This window comes from Amphiura filiformis, chromosome 11 (assembly GCF_039555335.1).
Source record: "Amphiura filiformis chromosome 11, Afil_fr2py, whole genome shotgun sequence".
In the NCBI taxonomy this organism is placed as follows: Eukaryota; Metazoa; Echinodermata; class Ophiuroidea; order Amphilepidida; family Amphiuridae; genus Amphiura; species Amphiura filiformis.
Window position 1 is genome coordinate 38,576,862 of NC_092638.1, and position 16,972 is coordinate 38,593,833.

Genomic DNA, 16,972 nt, shown 5'->3' on the forward strand with positions numbered 1-16,972 from the left:
ACAAAACAACGTACATCTTCTTCCTTATAATCTTTAAAGGGAACTAAGAATTGAATGAAACCTAGTTAAAATTGACGGACTACAACTACCCTCAGGGAACGGTCGCAAGAGTGCTCAAGTGTCGTGCCTTCGATCCCTCGACAGCCTTTATCGCGTACATATATCGCCCACAGTCTCTGTATCTGGTTGGCCTACTTTTCCAATTGATACTACAAAAGGAAATTAGTTTTAAGTTCACTCATCATACTCGTTTGTCACCTGTACCAACTACTTAATTAACATGATGAATGCTCTTTTGGTCACAGGGTAATAAAACAATATCATTCCTATAAAACTTTATAAATAGTTGTATCACATAAATCATCATCATTATTTCAACTTTCATAAATCACGAATTTTGTCCTCAGACTCGGAGAAGCATGGTTATAAAACATGTTAAAGTAAATGCAACGTTTCTCAGTAATTCGCTCCTTTATGAACGGTCATCAAATTTAAAGAGAAGCCCCACCAGAGCAGTTCTTCTGAGTGAACCAAACCTGCCTGGTTATAAAATTAATCAGTGACAAGGTTATCGCTGAATTTGACTGGTGTTATTGATGCAATAACATTAAACATCAATTAACACCTCTCAAATTCAGAGATAACCTTGTCACTGATTAATGTGATCACCAGGCAGGTTTGGTTCACCCCAGAAGAATTGCTCTGGCGGGGCTAAGGGTAGAGCCTTGAACTGTCAGACAGAATACATGGATGGGAATTGAACCAGTCAAATTCAATGAGATAATAGTAAAGTCATAATTAGCTATATAATTCTTCCTTTCACCGTTGTCAGTCCGAAGCCCTATCGAATACACTCAACCACAACGGTATTTGAAATAGCAGACCAAAATTGATGGTTCTATAAAGTGACAGAGGGACATGTCTCTAGTTCGATTCCACAACCATTCATACATCAAGCGAATTGCCCCGTAGTACCTTATTATCAATTGGTGGTGGGTACAAAATGTTGTCCCACCGATGATGGACAATTCAAGCAGCGTATGCGGTGATTCTTTGAGGTGATGCGTGTTTTAAGGAAGAAGCGTACTTATAATATGAAGCGATTGTTTTGAGGGTTTGCTTGTTACATGTATGGTTAAAAACAAAACGCCTTAAATTGGGAGGCAACGACATGCATGCATTTATAGTTGAAAAGCGTGCTACCTTATGGAAGGCAGAATTTTATGTAAATGAGGACGAGTGACGTGGTAAGGGTCTACACCCAATGGCGGAAACGTGCAAGGGGCAAATACACTATTATGTCTCAGTTAAAACTCTGTTTCTCCATAGACTCTGAATACAGTGTTATGATAACGGATATCAGAAATGCCTATAGGTCATATGGTAAAAATAAAGTGGCAGAAGAAAAAGATGAAAAGAGGAACTCGGAAATAGAAAAACTGTACGATATAATTCGCCATAGTATTAGGTCACCTATTCAGTATGTTGTATTAATATGATCTTTCTTTAGTACATCGATTTTTTTTCTTCTTTCAAGCTTTAAAAGCTTGAAAGAAGAAAAGAAATCGATGCATTCATGCATACATGTCGTTACCTCCTAATTTAAGGTGGTTTTTTCAACCATACGTGTTTACAAGCACACCCTCAAAACAATCGCTTCATATTTAAAGTTCGCTTCTTCCTCAAAACACACATCACCTCAAAGAATCACCGCATACGCTGCATGAATTGTCCATCATCGGCGGGACAAAATTTTGTACCCACCACAAATTGATAATTCAACGAATACAACAAATTCATTCAAAACACAATCCGCTGTTCTAAATTATATTGAACTTCACAAAATGACCTCTGTATTCCCCTAAGTTTGTCTAACTTCAAATTGACTTTTTGCCAATGACCCTTGATACCACCCTTAAGAAGATAAGTTGTGTTGCTATCCCATAACCCATTGCGGTTGATAACGTGTTTCTAACTTTACATCTTTTTCCAGATTTTTTTCTTCTTGTGAGTATGTGAATCAATGAAACTTGAATTAAAAATAAAATGGAATTGAAAGTGTTTTTGAACGTATAGTTTAAAGTGATCTACTCAGGAAACATTTCAAGATATTACGTTTTAATATAACCGTATGAGGCAAATAAGACAGGGCGACGGGTGAGCTATATTAAGGACTACATTTTATAAAACATGACAAAGTTATCTTGAAATATTATTACAAATTAATTTTAATTTCTATCAGCTCAGAGTTCAAACTCTAGAAATGTCTTAAATTTTCATCTGGCATAACAGCGGAATATACTATCAAAACTCAAAGTAGATAAAAAGCACAAGAAATTGTGTATTTTTTATTTTTATTTTAGAATTATAGATTAAAGACATTCTGAATGATCCTATTTTCAATGTTCCTAACAATAGTCAAAAACATGCTGCTGCATTTGACTGTTTGAAATAACAATGATGACGGGTAATACTTTCGAAGTGCACGTCGGGTAGTCCATATTAGTCCGTGCTAATCAGCCTTTTTATTGCACGCAAACTACAGATTCTAGAATCTGTGCACTGCAGACCCTGTTTTTGACCCAAAATTGTTTATAACACAGCATAGACTCTTCTTTTACAAGGTTTAGACTATGTAGTAACAGGTAGGGATAAATTTTACGGGTCGAATGAGTCGAGGTATTTACAATCTGCTACTTGCATTTATATAAAGGTGGTTTTAGTTGAAAGTTGAATTTGAGGCAAATAGGCCTACAAAGTTTAACACTCATGCACTTTCAACTCAATTTACATGTGTTGCGATGCCCGGGAATGGGTGGTGGTATATTTTACGAGACAATATTAAATGAGGAGGGGATTATTTTTAGTGGGGTCATGTATGGGACAGTATTTTTGTAAGCGTGCAAAGGTATAACAAGAAATGTCTTTAAAAAAGACGGCGTAGTGATTGAAGAAAAAATGTTGGATTTCACATTCACTGGGAGGACATCAGGCTTAAAAATAAGCTAACGACACTGTAAAAAAGAGAATGCAAGCAGATAAAGTTTGTATTGTTTGTTTCTTTTATTTTGTCTTACAAACCCACAAGGAGGGCACAAATTTATATGCTGAGTACTTAGTTAATTTCTTGGTATACATGTTTTGATGACATTTACTTAAAATGAAAAACACATTCACAAGTTTGTACTTAACATAAATGAGTTATAAGGTTTTACGCATACTGCAAAAACAAGGGGAATTTTTAACAACACGTTTTGGTAGTATTTTTTTGTAAGCTCTATAGGATTAGAAGAACAGTAAGTTCAATAATGTGCAAATGTTACACCTTTAAAGCTATGAAATTTGGATTTGGTAAAAAATGAACATGGGGAGTTGAATATGTTTTCTTCTTTTTCTTCTTTTTTATGGTATAGCATTATTGTGCTTTGAAGAACAATGTTGTTATTTGGAAAGTCACACCATTTATGCACATTTTGGATTCTCTATTGACAGCACGAAATATAGACATTAATCTCACCAGAGGTTAGCTCATGAGTAATGTATCCTGTATGCAGTATAGACCTACTTCACCTTTGCATAAAATTGTACCCGAAGCGTGACATATGGGTCGCAAAGCACTTTTTCTTTTGAACATTGCATGCACAATATTTCATGTTGAGCCCATTCGCATACCTCACGAACATGAAATAAATTGCATACGTCTTATCTGGATATGGATAAAAGGAGGTTTCGTATTCGAAATGGTGACAAATCGTTTTTAGTTGACTCCGTACTTTGCATTTGCATTAGGGCCTGTGCAATAATTACGAGCCCCCCCCCCCCAAATTTCCAAACGGCTCCCCAAAAATCGCTTGCCCCCTCTCGGCCCGTCAAAAATCGCTTGCCCCCCCCAACTCTCGGCCTGCCAAAAATTCTTTGTCCCACCCCCCTATCGGATGCCAGATTTTTGGGGTCCCAATTTACAAACCTTAAATCCTTAATAGTATAGATACATGTTGCGAGCGCAGCGAGCGGGAAAATTGACAAATAAGCGCTCCGTACTGTTTTCCTAAACCTTTTAGAGCGTTTTATTTAAAAGGCGCCCCATGAATTCGTGCCATAAATCGCTTGCCCCCCCCCTCTCGGCTTGCCAAAAGTTGCTTTCCCCTCCCCCTATCGGCTCGCCAAAATTTTTATGCATTTCAAATATCAGTTTGTCATGTGCGAATGTATAATTTGACACTTCGACCTAATTTCAATACCTGCATGTATGTACATAAAATAAAGCATTTAGATCATCGAATTTATTTTATATGCTCGGAGTAACTTCGGTGTTAGTTTATACTGAGCGAAGATTGACGCTTAAAATGAACACAATGGGAAATTGAAATTGTTATAAGCAAAATGATTCTACATAAAAGCACGATATATAAAACTGAATAGAGCGACCTAGATTCAGAATTGAGTGCTGTTATTCATGTGAACGATTGCAGTGTTTGTGCAAAAAAGTTGTGCAAAAATTAGCACTGGAGGTGTTAGCTGATTCCAGATACTATATAGGCTTTATATTTAAGTTTCTTTTGCCAGATTTAGTTAAAGATTTGATTCATAACAGAGTGAATAGGATACGGTATACAATCTACAGGTTATTATGCATGAGGCATCATATGGGGATGCTGGATATTAACTTGAGGGATAAAGTTTTGATTTAATAATTAGTATAGCATCTGTACGACTGTAGGTTCAGATTTCCGCTCTCATTATGGTGTATTTATAATTGGGTAATTGAAACATGAGAGCACGCCGTCTTTTGGAGGAGACGTTAAACCGTAAGTTCCATGATGTACAGAGACCAATAATTATATCATCATGATAAATACATGTAGCCGGACTACGTGTACCTGGTAGTCAGTTCCGAAAAGAGTAGGGTGTTATTTCCGTCACTCCCAATCTGTCTTAATGCTGTTTGTCATGGATCGAACTCAATAGAAATAAACCACCATCCAGGGTTGTTATTGTCAAGAAATCCAAATATTGAAACAAACAAAACAATTTGATAATTTGAAATAAGTAAACAAAAATAACGATAAGCTTATAATGATTGTATGCCACAACAAATGAGGACTATTTGCTTTACATAATGTTTAAAATATAATGAGAACGGATGTACACATAATCAGGCAACAAATTATGTTTATGCAAGAAAAATGTATGGTGATATATTTATGCTGTATTATTGTCCCAGATATAAATGAAAATATTACAAAAACAAAATTTCAATGCAAATAAGAGTTTGATTTTCTATGATAATATTGATTCGTAAAAAAGTACTATGATAAATGCATAATTGCCTTAAAATTCCACTGTGAACAACATTGAAATTTGAATTTGAACTAATATTATTCTAAAGATATAAAATAATTATAATGTGCAATCGATCACGTCTTCAGGGGTCGGTCCCCTACCTTTGCGCAGTATTTTTGTTGGGCCTGACAAGAGTAGGCCTACACCAGACACATTCTGGTATACGACTTACGAGGAATGTCCTTCTGATATCAAATAATATTGTTTGTTTTTAAAATTCGCGATATAAGACAATTTTTATGACAAATTATCAACATTGACATTTAACAGTACTCGAAGTAAACTCCCGGAGTAAACGTTATAAATCTAATGATAATAAAGTGATAGCTGGGATGAAAAGCCGACCGTCATGAAAATGTTGACATTTCGTATCGAAGATATGCATTTTTCCCCAAAAAGACCTATTTTCTATTATTCAGAATGCAATTTGGTGTGTCTGATGTGCTCTCAGGTCCCACAAAAACACCAAACGTCGCTATCCGAGCCCTTAAATTAAAAAAAAATTCAAACGTGTCTAGTCTGCGAATAAAGCAAGCTTTTAGTATCACACTATAGTACTAATAAGTTCAATCCGGGAGTTCAATAACCTCGAAAAAAAACCCCTTCAAAAACCATCTCATATTTTGACCTCAAGTTACTATAGTTTTTGTATACCGAACACAGTCAAAGTTAAAGTTCATTCCATGAATGTAAAAATGTGAGGGTTGATGATCGCTATATATTTTGATATTTTGTCTATTATTTATAAAACATTCACTGATAAAAGAGCATGCTGATTGTGTTGGTGTTAATTTTATATGGGTCTTTCTTAGGTCTTAGTTTTCAGGTCTTAGTTTTTATATAGGTCTTAGTTTTTAGGTCTTATTTTTTAGGTCTTAGTTTTCAGGTTTTAGTTTTTAGGTCTTTGTTATAGGTCTTAGTTTTTAGGTCTTAGTTTTCAGGTCTTAGTTTTGGGGTCTTAGTTTTCAGGTCTTAGGTTATAGACACCCATCATTGTCCTTCCAAATTGCGCTGCGCATAATATCATAGAGAGTCTAGCCATGAAATTTCCATTTTGTACTAGGAAACCTTCAAATTAAAAACAGAATAAAAACTACGCCTTCAAGACGTACAAAATATCATCTTTGGTTTCCTCGGCTATTTCCTCTGTAGGTTTGATGAATATTCCCACATTGTTAGAAACCATAGGAACGCACCCAAACTAGACAACACTGTATAGGAACTAAGGAAGTGACTGAAAGAAAAAATTCGCATTTGCAGCAAATAGGAATATGCCCATGATATTAAATATTGCTTCGCACAATGTATTAATTTGCTATTCCCCCATTTCTCCTAAATATCAAGAATTACATTTCCAAGCTGAAGCTATATTATAATGATTTACATGTTTACTAGACCAAAACCAAAAAAGTATAGCGCTTACTGGTATTTAAGAAGAATTTTTAAAAACAATACGGAATGCGCAAAGCTGCTCCTAAATATGCATGCTATTTTAGGTCCATGCATTAAAGCAAATGTATGTACATCATTATGATGCCCCATTCTCTCCCACGTACATACTTGTGACTGTAGTTTGAACTGATAAAAAAGATAACGTATCATTTTAGTAAACAGTATATATTCATGTGTCTGTACCAGGCTGTAGGCCTATGTGACATCACCATAATAATAACAGTTCCGTTTCGAACCATGTATTTATTTATTTATTTATTTATTTATTTATTTATTTATTTATTTATTTATTTATTTATTTAAAAGATAGTCTAACTTGAGTAAAATGTTGTTATTTATTTATTTATTTATTTATTTATTTATTTATTTATTTATTTATTTATTTATTTATTTATTTATTTATTTATTTATTTATTTATTTATTTATTTATTTATTTATTTATTTATTCAAAAAAGTGCCCAAGATTTATTGATATTGTGTACAAACAACACCACTTATTCCGATTTTAGATATCTAGAACAATCGTGTTTGAAAATGCTTCCTATAATTAAGTCCGTATCCATATTTTACTCGTTTTTATTACTAGTATGCTCCTCGTTTGCATGTTTGTTTCCAATTAAAACCGATGTTGCGATGTTGCCTTTTTTATGCACGCTTGGCCCATGTGGATAATAATGTCCATGGCATTTTCAACGAGCTCATTCGTTCTCGTCTGTACATGTTAATTACGTATGGTTGCTCATAGAGAGAATGCAGTTGAATATTTGGAGGAAGAAACAGGTCATTATTGATTACAGGAATCTCAATTTCACATCTCTAGCATGACAGAACCAACAATGTTAAAGGTATACGAGGTATTGTTGGTCGAAGCAGCCCAAAAAAATCGATTATCATTATCTGAATCAATATATTATTGAAAAATAGCGCTTTGATGTTTAACAAAAGTTCATTCTACAAATCATATACTTTGAAAACCTGCTTAATTTATTGTTGTTAATGAGTTATGTGCGTTTTACAAAAGTGTTGTTGTTTCAGGCCTCTTTTCAATATAAGTCAAGAACCACAGGACCTACAAAGGTATGTATATGATATTTGAATTCTTCTACACCTTCGCTATGAAATGATCAATGCAATTTTTGCCAAAGCTCACTTATACCATTAGCAAGATGCTGTGAACTACCACATCGCAACAGTTTAAAATAGTTGCTAAACTTAACCAACAATTTAATGCTGAAGGTGAAACTGAACTGACATGCCGAACGTTACAGGTGTCGGTAATGGCATAAATTAACATTAAAACGAAATTTGATTGGTATAAATAATCACCAGTTTCATTTTTTTTATTATCAGACGTGGAAAAGACATAATATCATGAACAATAACTCGCATCGTCAGCCTACGCTAATTGCCTAATAACTCGCATCGTCAGCCTACGCTAATTGCCTAAGTCACGGTGCATCAGTTATACGTAATCACCCTAATTATTTCTTTAATTTGACTCATTATTATGTGTTCTTGTGCAAAGATTAATGTCTTTGAAAAGGTTATTATAATGTATGTATGTCTCTATGCTATACATCCAATTTTACTTCCATAAACCCAATGAAAGGAATGGTAATACCGATACGTTCATGGAATGATGGAAAAGAAATGTTGTTGTCACAGCTGTCGACTGAGCATGTAGCAAAATCATTGAGCGATTGGCTGCTTTAATGAACTATAACGAGCAATTATATCTGCAGGTAGTTATCAGTCATAGTCATTTGTAACTTATTAATATGCATTAAGTCATTATGATAATGCATGGCACCCGTAACAGCATGACAGTACCAAGTGTATTATTAATGAACGCTAATGAATTAGGTTGTCCATTAGGCACTACTATAGTTAAAATGGCTATAATTTTATTTTTAAAAGATTAACCAGGCTAATAATATGTGTGTCAAAAATGAAGATAATCATGAAATATAGTTGGCCTATATTATATTTATGTTAATAGTCAATGCTCTACATACATACATTATAATTATTGATCATGTTAATAATGACAGTTTGCGTTAATGGTGTCGTTTAGCACATATGTTAAATAATAGTACGTTTACTCACATATGAGTTGACAGTAAACGTACTATTACTATTATTTAAACATTGGTATACTTTGTACTTTGGACTATCGTATTTATAAGCGATATACTAAGTCTGCAATGGAAAAAAACCCTGAATCTAATATAAATTATATAAGGTGTTACGGTATTTATAGCCTAAAACAAGAATATCACACAAGTGCATGTCCTATAATATTCCCGGGATAATATAATATTGCAAGTAATTTGTTGATTATTTGTAGGAATTGGGGCTACGCATCCTGCACAAGAACATGTAAACACAGTGGGGAACGAATGCTCCCTACAAGAGGTTACTAAATATAATTTGTACAGGAAAGAAGAAAGAAAGCTTCTCCACCAATTTTAAGTAGAAAATAGCCAATAGCCATTTTGGGTTGGATAACTCTTACGTTTGGAACCTATACTGTCCAATATGATTGTGGCTATGGATGTATCGATGGACTAACCTCTTGTGTACTTTTATTCTACAATATTCGCTCTATTATAATATAGATCCATTCTCATTCAAATACCCTTTCCTAATTACATTGTTTTGCACAGATCTAATTTATATACTTTGTAGCTATAAATAGCATCCATGTGAATTTAATCAAGTTTGAATTATAATGAATGTTAATAATATATCTCATAGGGCCTAATTATATTTCTTTGTTCAGTGCATCTGCGATTGCAATTGTATTCAACATAGTATATACATTTGGACACATGTGTTTTATAGACAATAAAGCTATTGGATTTTAATAATGAATTGAATAGTGTCTATTTATGAACAACTCAACAGCGTCTATAAATGAACTCCGGTGTTGTAATGTACTTCAACGTAATTCCGGGGTTTCTCTTATTTGATCGTTTGTTCGAGTGTATGTATATCATGTAAATGATTCAACTTATGAATTCCAAAGTAAAAGCCCACTATATCTGTGAACACATTTTAAAATAGATTTGCATTTTGACTTGGAAGACATGTCTGTTCGCTTTTAAAAATAATCAAACGCCAGTGTCTCGGTGTCTAACGTCAGTGCGTTTGGAAGATTATCATTATTTTGCTTTAAGGGATCTAAAATGAGCGTTTATTGCGTTTCGACAGTATTTTTTTGTGGGACATGAGAGCACCTCAGACCTATCGAATTGCATTTCTGAATACGAAGCATGTCTTTCTGATATCAAATAATTTTCATTTTTTGAAAATTACAATATAATACAAATTTTTATAAAATTTGATATTTTTCAAATTTTTGATATATAACAGTCCTCGAAGTAAATTATATAAATCTAATGATATATTCTTAAAGTGTATGTAGCAGGAAGGAAAAGCCGACGGTCAATTGAAAATTTTGACCTTTCATATTGAAGATATGGATTTTTCCCAAAAATACCTTATTTTTTTTTGGTGTTTTGGGAAAAAATCCATATCTTCAATACGAAAGGTCAAAATTTTCAATTGATCGTCGGCTTTTCATCCCACCTACATACACTTTAAGTATAAATCATCAGATTTATAAAGTTTACTTCAAGTACTGTTAAATATTAAAAATATCAATTTTAATGATTTGCCATAAAATGTGTATTAAATTGCGAATTTCAAAAAATCAAAATTATTTGATATCAGAATGACATTCTTCGTATTCAGAATGCAATTCGATATGTCTGATGTGCTCTAATGTCCCAAAATAAATACTGTCCAAACGTTCATACCCCAGCCCTTAACATGATTACTGATATTTGTTTGATGTTAAATTATAAAACTAAAGAGTTTCCATTAAATTTCTCTCTATACACAAATCACTATGATATATCAAACAGCTCATCTGTCAATACGCAGTCCATTAACCCCAATAGGCTTTTACATGCATAGAATGACCTTTGAGTGTGTTGGGTACAAAAACTCATACTCCACAACTTGAACGTTAATTGTAATAGAGGTCAATGACATGTGTCACTGGAAATGAGATCATTTTGACTCATAGTGAATTGTGTCACAAATATGATGACAAGAAAAATTGTAAGCTACAGGTCAAAATTAAAAATTACCAATGGTTATATGAAATCAATATACAAATGGATAGCATCTCCAATAAGCACACACAATTACCATGTGAAATTGTAACTGATCACCATGTAAGGCACATTCTTTACATGAACTGCCCTTACTCTGTGCCCTTACTGTATTAAGGTCTTTCGACACCCTTAATGACATGAAAACCCTATTCTAAATATTATGCTTATCACTAAATGGTAAGTTGTGGGCACAAAGGTGGCCACAGTGCAAATCTATGGTTCAATCGCTCTTGGCATTGTTGTATACCATTTAAACGCTGTTCTCATGTTCGTAAACACACATCCATTATATAATGTGTTCTTTTGTTTTGGCCAAACATTTTAGACAATCATGAACATATTTGAAATCTACATTTCAATGAGAACAAACGTGCTTATATATGGTTCAGTGATTCTTATAAACGTGAATTGCGAGTCCAGCTTCGACAACGGTATGTAATGTGGCAGCTAATGTGTTAATGCACAATATAGTGCATTAAGATTTTGTGCTCAGAAACAATGCGTTGATAGAGTTGCGTAAATGCAATGGTGGAGTAAAAGAGAAGATATTGACATGGCACCAAAATATATTCAACTTGTGTGTGTGTACTGTAAACAGCAAAGAGGTTCATCGTTATTCTAGCATTGGGCAGGAAAGGGGTCATTACCTTAGCATGCTTATAGCAGAATAATACAGTCATTGAGATATTTGCAGTTTAATATTATGGTTCGCTATAGCGAAGCTATTGCTTAATGCGGTATCTGCAATTTGCAGGCATGTGAGCTCATATGAGAAGTGGGTTGAAAAACCGCGCCGTCATGTTAGTATTAAAATTTGGGCTTACCATGCTTTAATACCGTCTATGAAATATAATATATTGATATTATTAAAAAATTAATACAAAATGTTTTCCGAAATTATGTCAAACACCCACACAAAATAAACATTGCATTTAATACGAACAGGTCTTAACAATATTAGACATACTTATTTTTACGCAGCTATATATCTGACGAATATATTGGTCGAGTAAATATTAAGAATTTGTTCTGGTCTGTGTTTGCATATTTCGTGTATGTTTATATGTCCTATCACTTCTGTATCTTATACACAGTGCAAAGGTTAAATTAATGGAAAGCTGATACATGTATTAAATAGCTTATCACAAAATTAATATTAATATGGCTGGGTCATATTCTAAAAGCCTATAATCGAATTATTGTGTTTTATATAGTCGTATAATTTTTATGTGGATGTACATTATATCGTTTTTAATAATTTGCCAGCAAGACCTTGCGTGTATTAAAGTCCATGACTGCATAATGCATTGTACATGCAGTACCTACCTATACACATTTATATTTCTGAATGTTTTGTTTAAATAATTAATTTATAAATTGCGTTTATAATATCGTTAAAATGTCCACAACTGTATACTGTTATTGTAAGTTTATATTTTCTGGTGTTATTTTGTTATGTTTGTGTTAATTAAATTTAAAAATACTTAAAAGTCAAAATTAAACGTTGTTGATGTTTGAATTAAATATGAAGCTATTAATGCAAAAAGCAAATAAAAAAATAAACGTAAAATGAATAAATACAAAAACAAGAAAACACGGTCAAAAATAACCCAAAGGGTAATATAAAAACTTAACATATTGGCCTCATATATAATTATTCACGATCTTGACCGTGACAAACAGCAGAAATAACAACACACAGTGAAATTGCAACAAGGTTAATCAAGTTGATATTATATTAAATTAGTTAATTACCTTTTATTCCGGATGCCTCAATAATAGGTTGTGTAGATTGCGCCGCTGCTGCAGGCCCAGCAGCAACAGCGGCGGCAGGTGCCTTCGGGGTATCTGCCTCCCGATCTTGTAAAGACCGCCTTCTTTGTTGTTGTTGCAATACTTTTGGATCAAAACCATGTGGATTGTCATTAGGGGAATGTCGAGAATATATACTATTAGGGGGTAGATCATGTGGGGGATTAAACCGTAGTTTTGCTCCTTGTTCCATATCCCCGGCATGATAAGCATCATCGGCACCCCCGGGTATATGTCCACCACCTGGCGTTAACCCAGTACTGGGTGTTTTGTTTAAAAGTAACACATAAGCAGGTAGTGCTAGTAAAATCACAAATGCAAGTTTGGCTAATATATGGCCTTTCCTTCGTATCATCCGCAAGCAGCAATATTGTTGTATTCGGCCCCTCATCTTCTCTACTCCTCCGTCTCTTGCGTCTGTTGGTGTCGTCTGATGATGAATTTAGCAGACAAGGACCATGATAACAACCTCTCCTTCTACCTATCTTCTTATAGATGCTATGTTTAACGGTATACATCAGATGCAGGTTCAAATATCGATGTTATAACCACCATCACAACACACATCTCCTATTTCAGTATTTTGTATTCCTTGTAGCATCGACGATGCGTAGCTGTATTAAGATAAGTAAGCAATTGCACACATCTGAAGCAGTTATATATATTCCAATGCGTAGCCACGGTGTACTCAATATCGCAGCACATACGGTATATCTCACCAATATATTACCGCCATACTTGTTTACGACTTCACAATCACAAGCAAATAGATTTTATAATACATACGGTAATTTAAAATCCAAGAGAATTTCTCAAACATCAGTCGTACTGTGTTGTTAAATATATATTGCAGCAACTACACGGTGTACCGATGACATATCACATGTATTTTGTGCTTATTCGCTGTGGCGGAATAGTCTCGTGCCCAACACACAACTGGCTATGCTGTCAAACCATACGGATTATTATTAAACGGTACTGTTTTGTTAACGACGTGCATCCGATGCAGAGGGTATAGAAGTAGATTGTCTGTATGGCAAACGCCCCCTTGAGAGACAGCTTACATGAAAGGCAGCTTTCTAGCGCGGTGCAGGAAGACAAAATGGTGCCCTCAATAAAAATTAATGTTTACAAATGCAAAAATATTATATTCGTCGCTTCTTAACCATGACAACGCGTCTGTTGGGAGAGATCGCACAGGACGCGCGCAACAGACACATGTATTATTATGCGCACTTAAAAAATACGCTCTGCAGGTACATGCGAAATAAAAAAATATTTCTTAAAAGGGATGCCATGCCTCCTTGCATTATGGTGCAGGGTGTTCAGATGATATTTGAAGGATTCTCATTGACATATCGTGAGAAAACAGAAACCCCAAGTCAACAACGCGAGCTCTCCCAACGTTATAACAATTTTATCATGCTTATTGTGTATATATCTGGTATACATAATAAGAATGTAGTTTTCCAAATACATCATGAGTAACATGATGTTATGATCTTGTTCATGGCTAGTAGAAAGAGAAAAGAAAAGGAGGACAAAAAAAAGGTAAGCCTAATGGATGGGTTACGGGTACGGGGTTGTGGTTTACGGGATGGGGTTACGAGATTACCAAGATGATTAAAATCGTAAGAAAGAAAGAGAGAATAAATAAATAAATAAATAAAGAAATAAAGAAAAAAAGAAAGAAAGAAAGAAAAAGAAAGAAAGAAAGAAAGAAAGAAAGAAAGAAAGAAAGAAAGAAAGAAAGAAAGAAAGAAAGAAAGAAAGAAAGAAAGAAAGAAAGAATGAAAGAAATCATTTAAAAAATCAATCATTTAAAAAATAAGTAAATAAATCATGTAAATTCATGTAAAAAGGGAAGATAAAATAATGAGAACAGAATTAAATAAATAACATGCAAACGAGAAATCACAAGCTAACATAAAAATGGGAACTGTATAGCAATAAAAAAAGAATAAAAGAAGCTTCAAGGTAGATTTATAAAATAAAGGGAACGGGGTTAAATAAATAAATATATAAACAAATATATAAACCAATAAGTAAGTAAGTAAGTAAGTAAGTAAGTAAGTAAATAAGTAAGTAAGTAAATAAGTAAATAAGTAAAAGTAAATAAGTAAATAAGTAAATAAGTAAATAAGTAAATAAGTAAATAAGTAAATAAGTAAATAAATAAATAAATAAATAAATAAATAAATAAATAAATAAATAAATAAATAAATAAATAAATATATATATAAATAACATGGAAACGGATAATCACAAGCTAAGCAGCAATTTTTTTTAAAGTGGGAACAAAATTGAGCCATGTAGAGGAAACTAAAAAGAAAGAAATCTGAAAAGGAAATGCAAGAAGAGACACAGGTTTAGATAAATAAAATTTACCTTTTCAATGAGTCTACCTGTTCAATAATTCCTCCTGTTTTAGTGAACGTTCCCATTTACTCATCGCGGGGACCCGCTAGTATATATAATTTATTTTTGCATAGGACCTACATTACACTGACTTAGAAGTACTAGAGCCAGGGGCAGATGAAAGAGGGATATTTGAGCTAGAGGGATATGTGCAAAGAGCTTTTAAATAGAAATAGAGTCGCAATAGATTATATAATCTTTTGTTCGTTTGATGCCGATTAGAAGTTGCGACAGGCTATTCATAAAAGTGGTACCATTGTTTCGAATAAAGGGGTTCCGCCATTAAATTGGTCACTGATCCGGCATCATATTAACGCTCTACACAACAGGCGAGTATCAATAAGTGACCACACTACAGTCATGTGTAAGGGCAGTCATGTGTAAAGTGGTACCATTGTACTCAATGTATCCTAAATGTGTGCTTGTGTGGGTCTGAAGACTATAGAGGCCTTGCATTCTTTTATCGATTGGCTCCAAACAAAGGATTTGAACCGGTGTCCTTCACCGTAGTTATGGCGGAGTGCAGTCCATTCAATCAAATGTTGTCATCAACCTATTCGATCGTAGTGCAGGGTTATATGAGCGAGACGAACTGTCACGGTAGATTGCAATCATGCTTTTGTTGAATGCATTTGAGTAGTCCGCCATATTTACGGGATGATACGTCACATGCAAGGCCTCTATAAGGAGGCTTTAGCTGTCGATGCAATCATCTTTACCACCCACCTGACGATAGGTGTTTCATTTAAATAAATTGAATGCTATTGGTGATCGATTACACATTAGAATGTATGAAGGCTGCCATTTCCAGTCCATATATCTATATTACACTATAATGGTAATCGCTATACGTATACATGTAAGTATAAGTATAGGCCTATATAGGTTGTTTTTAAGAAATGTCCATTTAATTTTATTTTAAGAAGGAGATTTGTATAGAAATAGTGGCGTACCCAAAGATGGGAGGGGGTTGGGGAGGGACAGATTCACCACTGTGAGAAGTCTTGGGAGGGGGGAGGGAGGAAGAGGAGAGGAGGGGATATGGAGAATGAGAGAGGGCTGGAGGAAGGGATAATAAAGACAAGTAGATAAATAGAAATATAAGGAAAATGATGGGAATGAGAGAGGGAGGGTGAGAGGGGACAATGAGAGCGAGGGAGTGATAAAATGTAGGCCTAGGAAAGAATAAGTACAGAGAAGGTTAAAGAAAGGAATGATGAATACATTTAATAATAATTATTAGGCCTATATAATAACTAAACACATAACAGCACTGGGCAGCCATTCGATGATGTCAATGCCTTTATTCGTTACGTAATTAAAACGCCCAGTCAGATGAATTTCACACCTACCAAACACAACTCACCCAATTTCGCAAACTGGACGTTGAATGTACACTCTCATGAATATTGATTGGCAACATTTTCCAATATGTCAGCGCTCTAATCGGAAACAATAGAACAATAGACCCTGCAGAGCGTTGGATATGTGAGCTAAAGCATGAGGAAACAAGGACGGGGAGACGGGATACAACTAAGAAGTTGATTAAAATGAAGAAGAGGCGGGCAGACGGGATACAACAAAGAAAAAGTTGTTAAAAATGAATTAAATGAAACGATTGATAAATTAGAGAGTTGGTAGAATTATTTCCCAATAAAAACTTTGAGAGTAGGTGGTAAATTGCATTCATTTTACGAACCGCGAAAGACGGGTAACCGCTAGTACATTTCGTCGACGGGTCCTTAAAGAACTCTAGCAAAAT

The 16,972-nt window shown here is 34.2% G+C and overlaps 1 protein-coding gene across 1 annotated transcript in view; it reads right to left on the bottom strand.

Moving 5' to 3' along the window:
* LOC140163668 (sialate:O-sulfotransferase 2-like) overlaps positions 1-13,741 on the bottom strand; it is a 148,288-nt gene extending 134,547 nt beyond the window's left edge. The window contains exon 1 of the mRNA XM_072186983.1: positions 12,736-13,741. Within this exon, the coding sequence (XP_072043084.1) occupies positions 12,736-13,183 (448 nt within the window). The 5' untranslated portion in view covers positions 13,184-13,741. The remainder of the gene's footprint in view (positions 1-12,735) is intronic.
* Between the last annotated feature and the right edge of the window lie 3,231 nt (positions 13,742-16,972).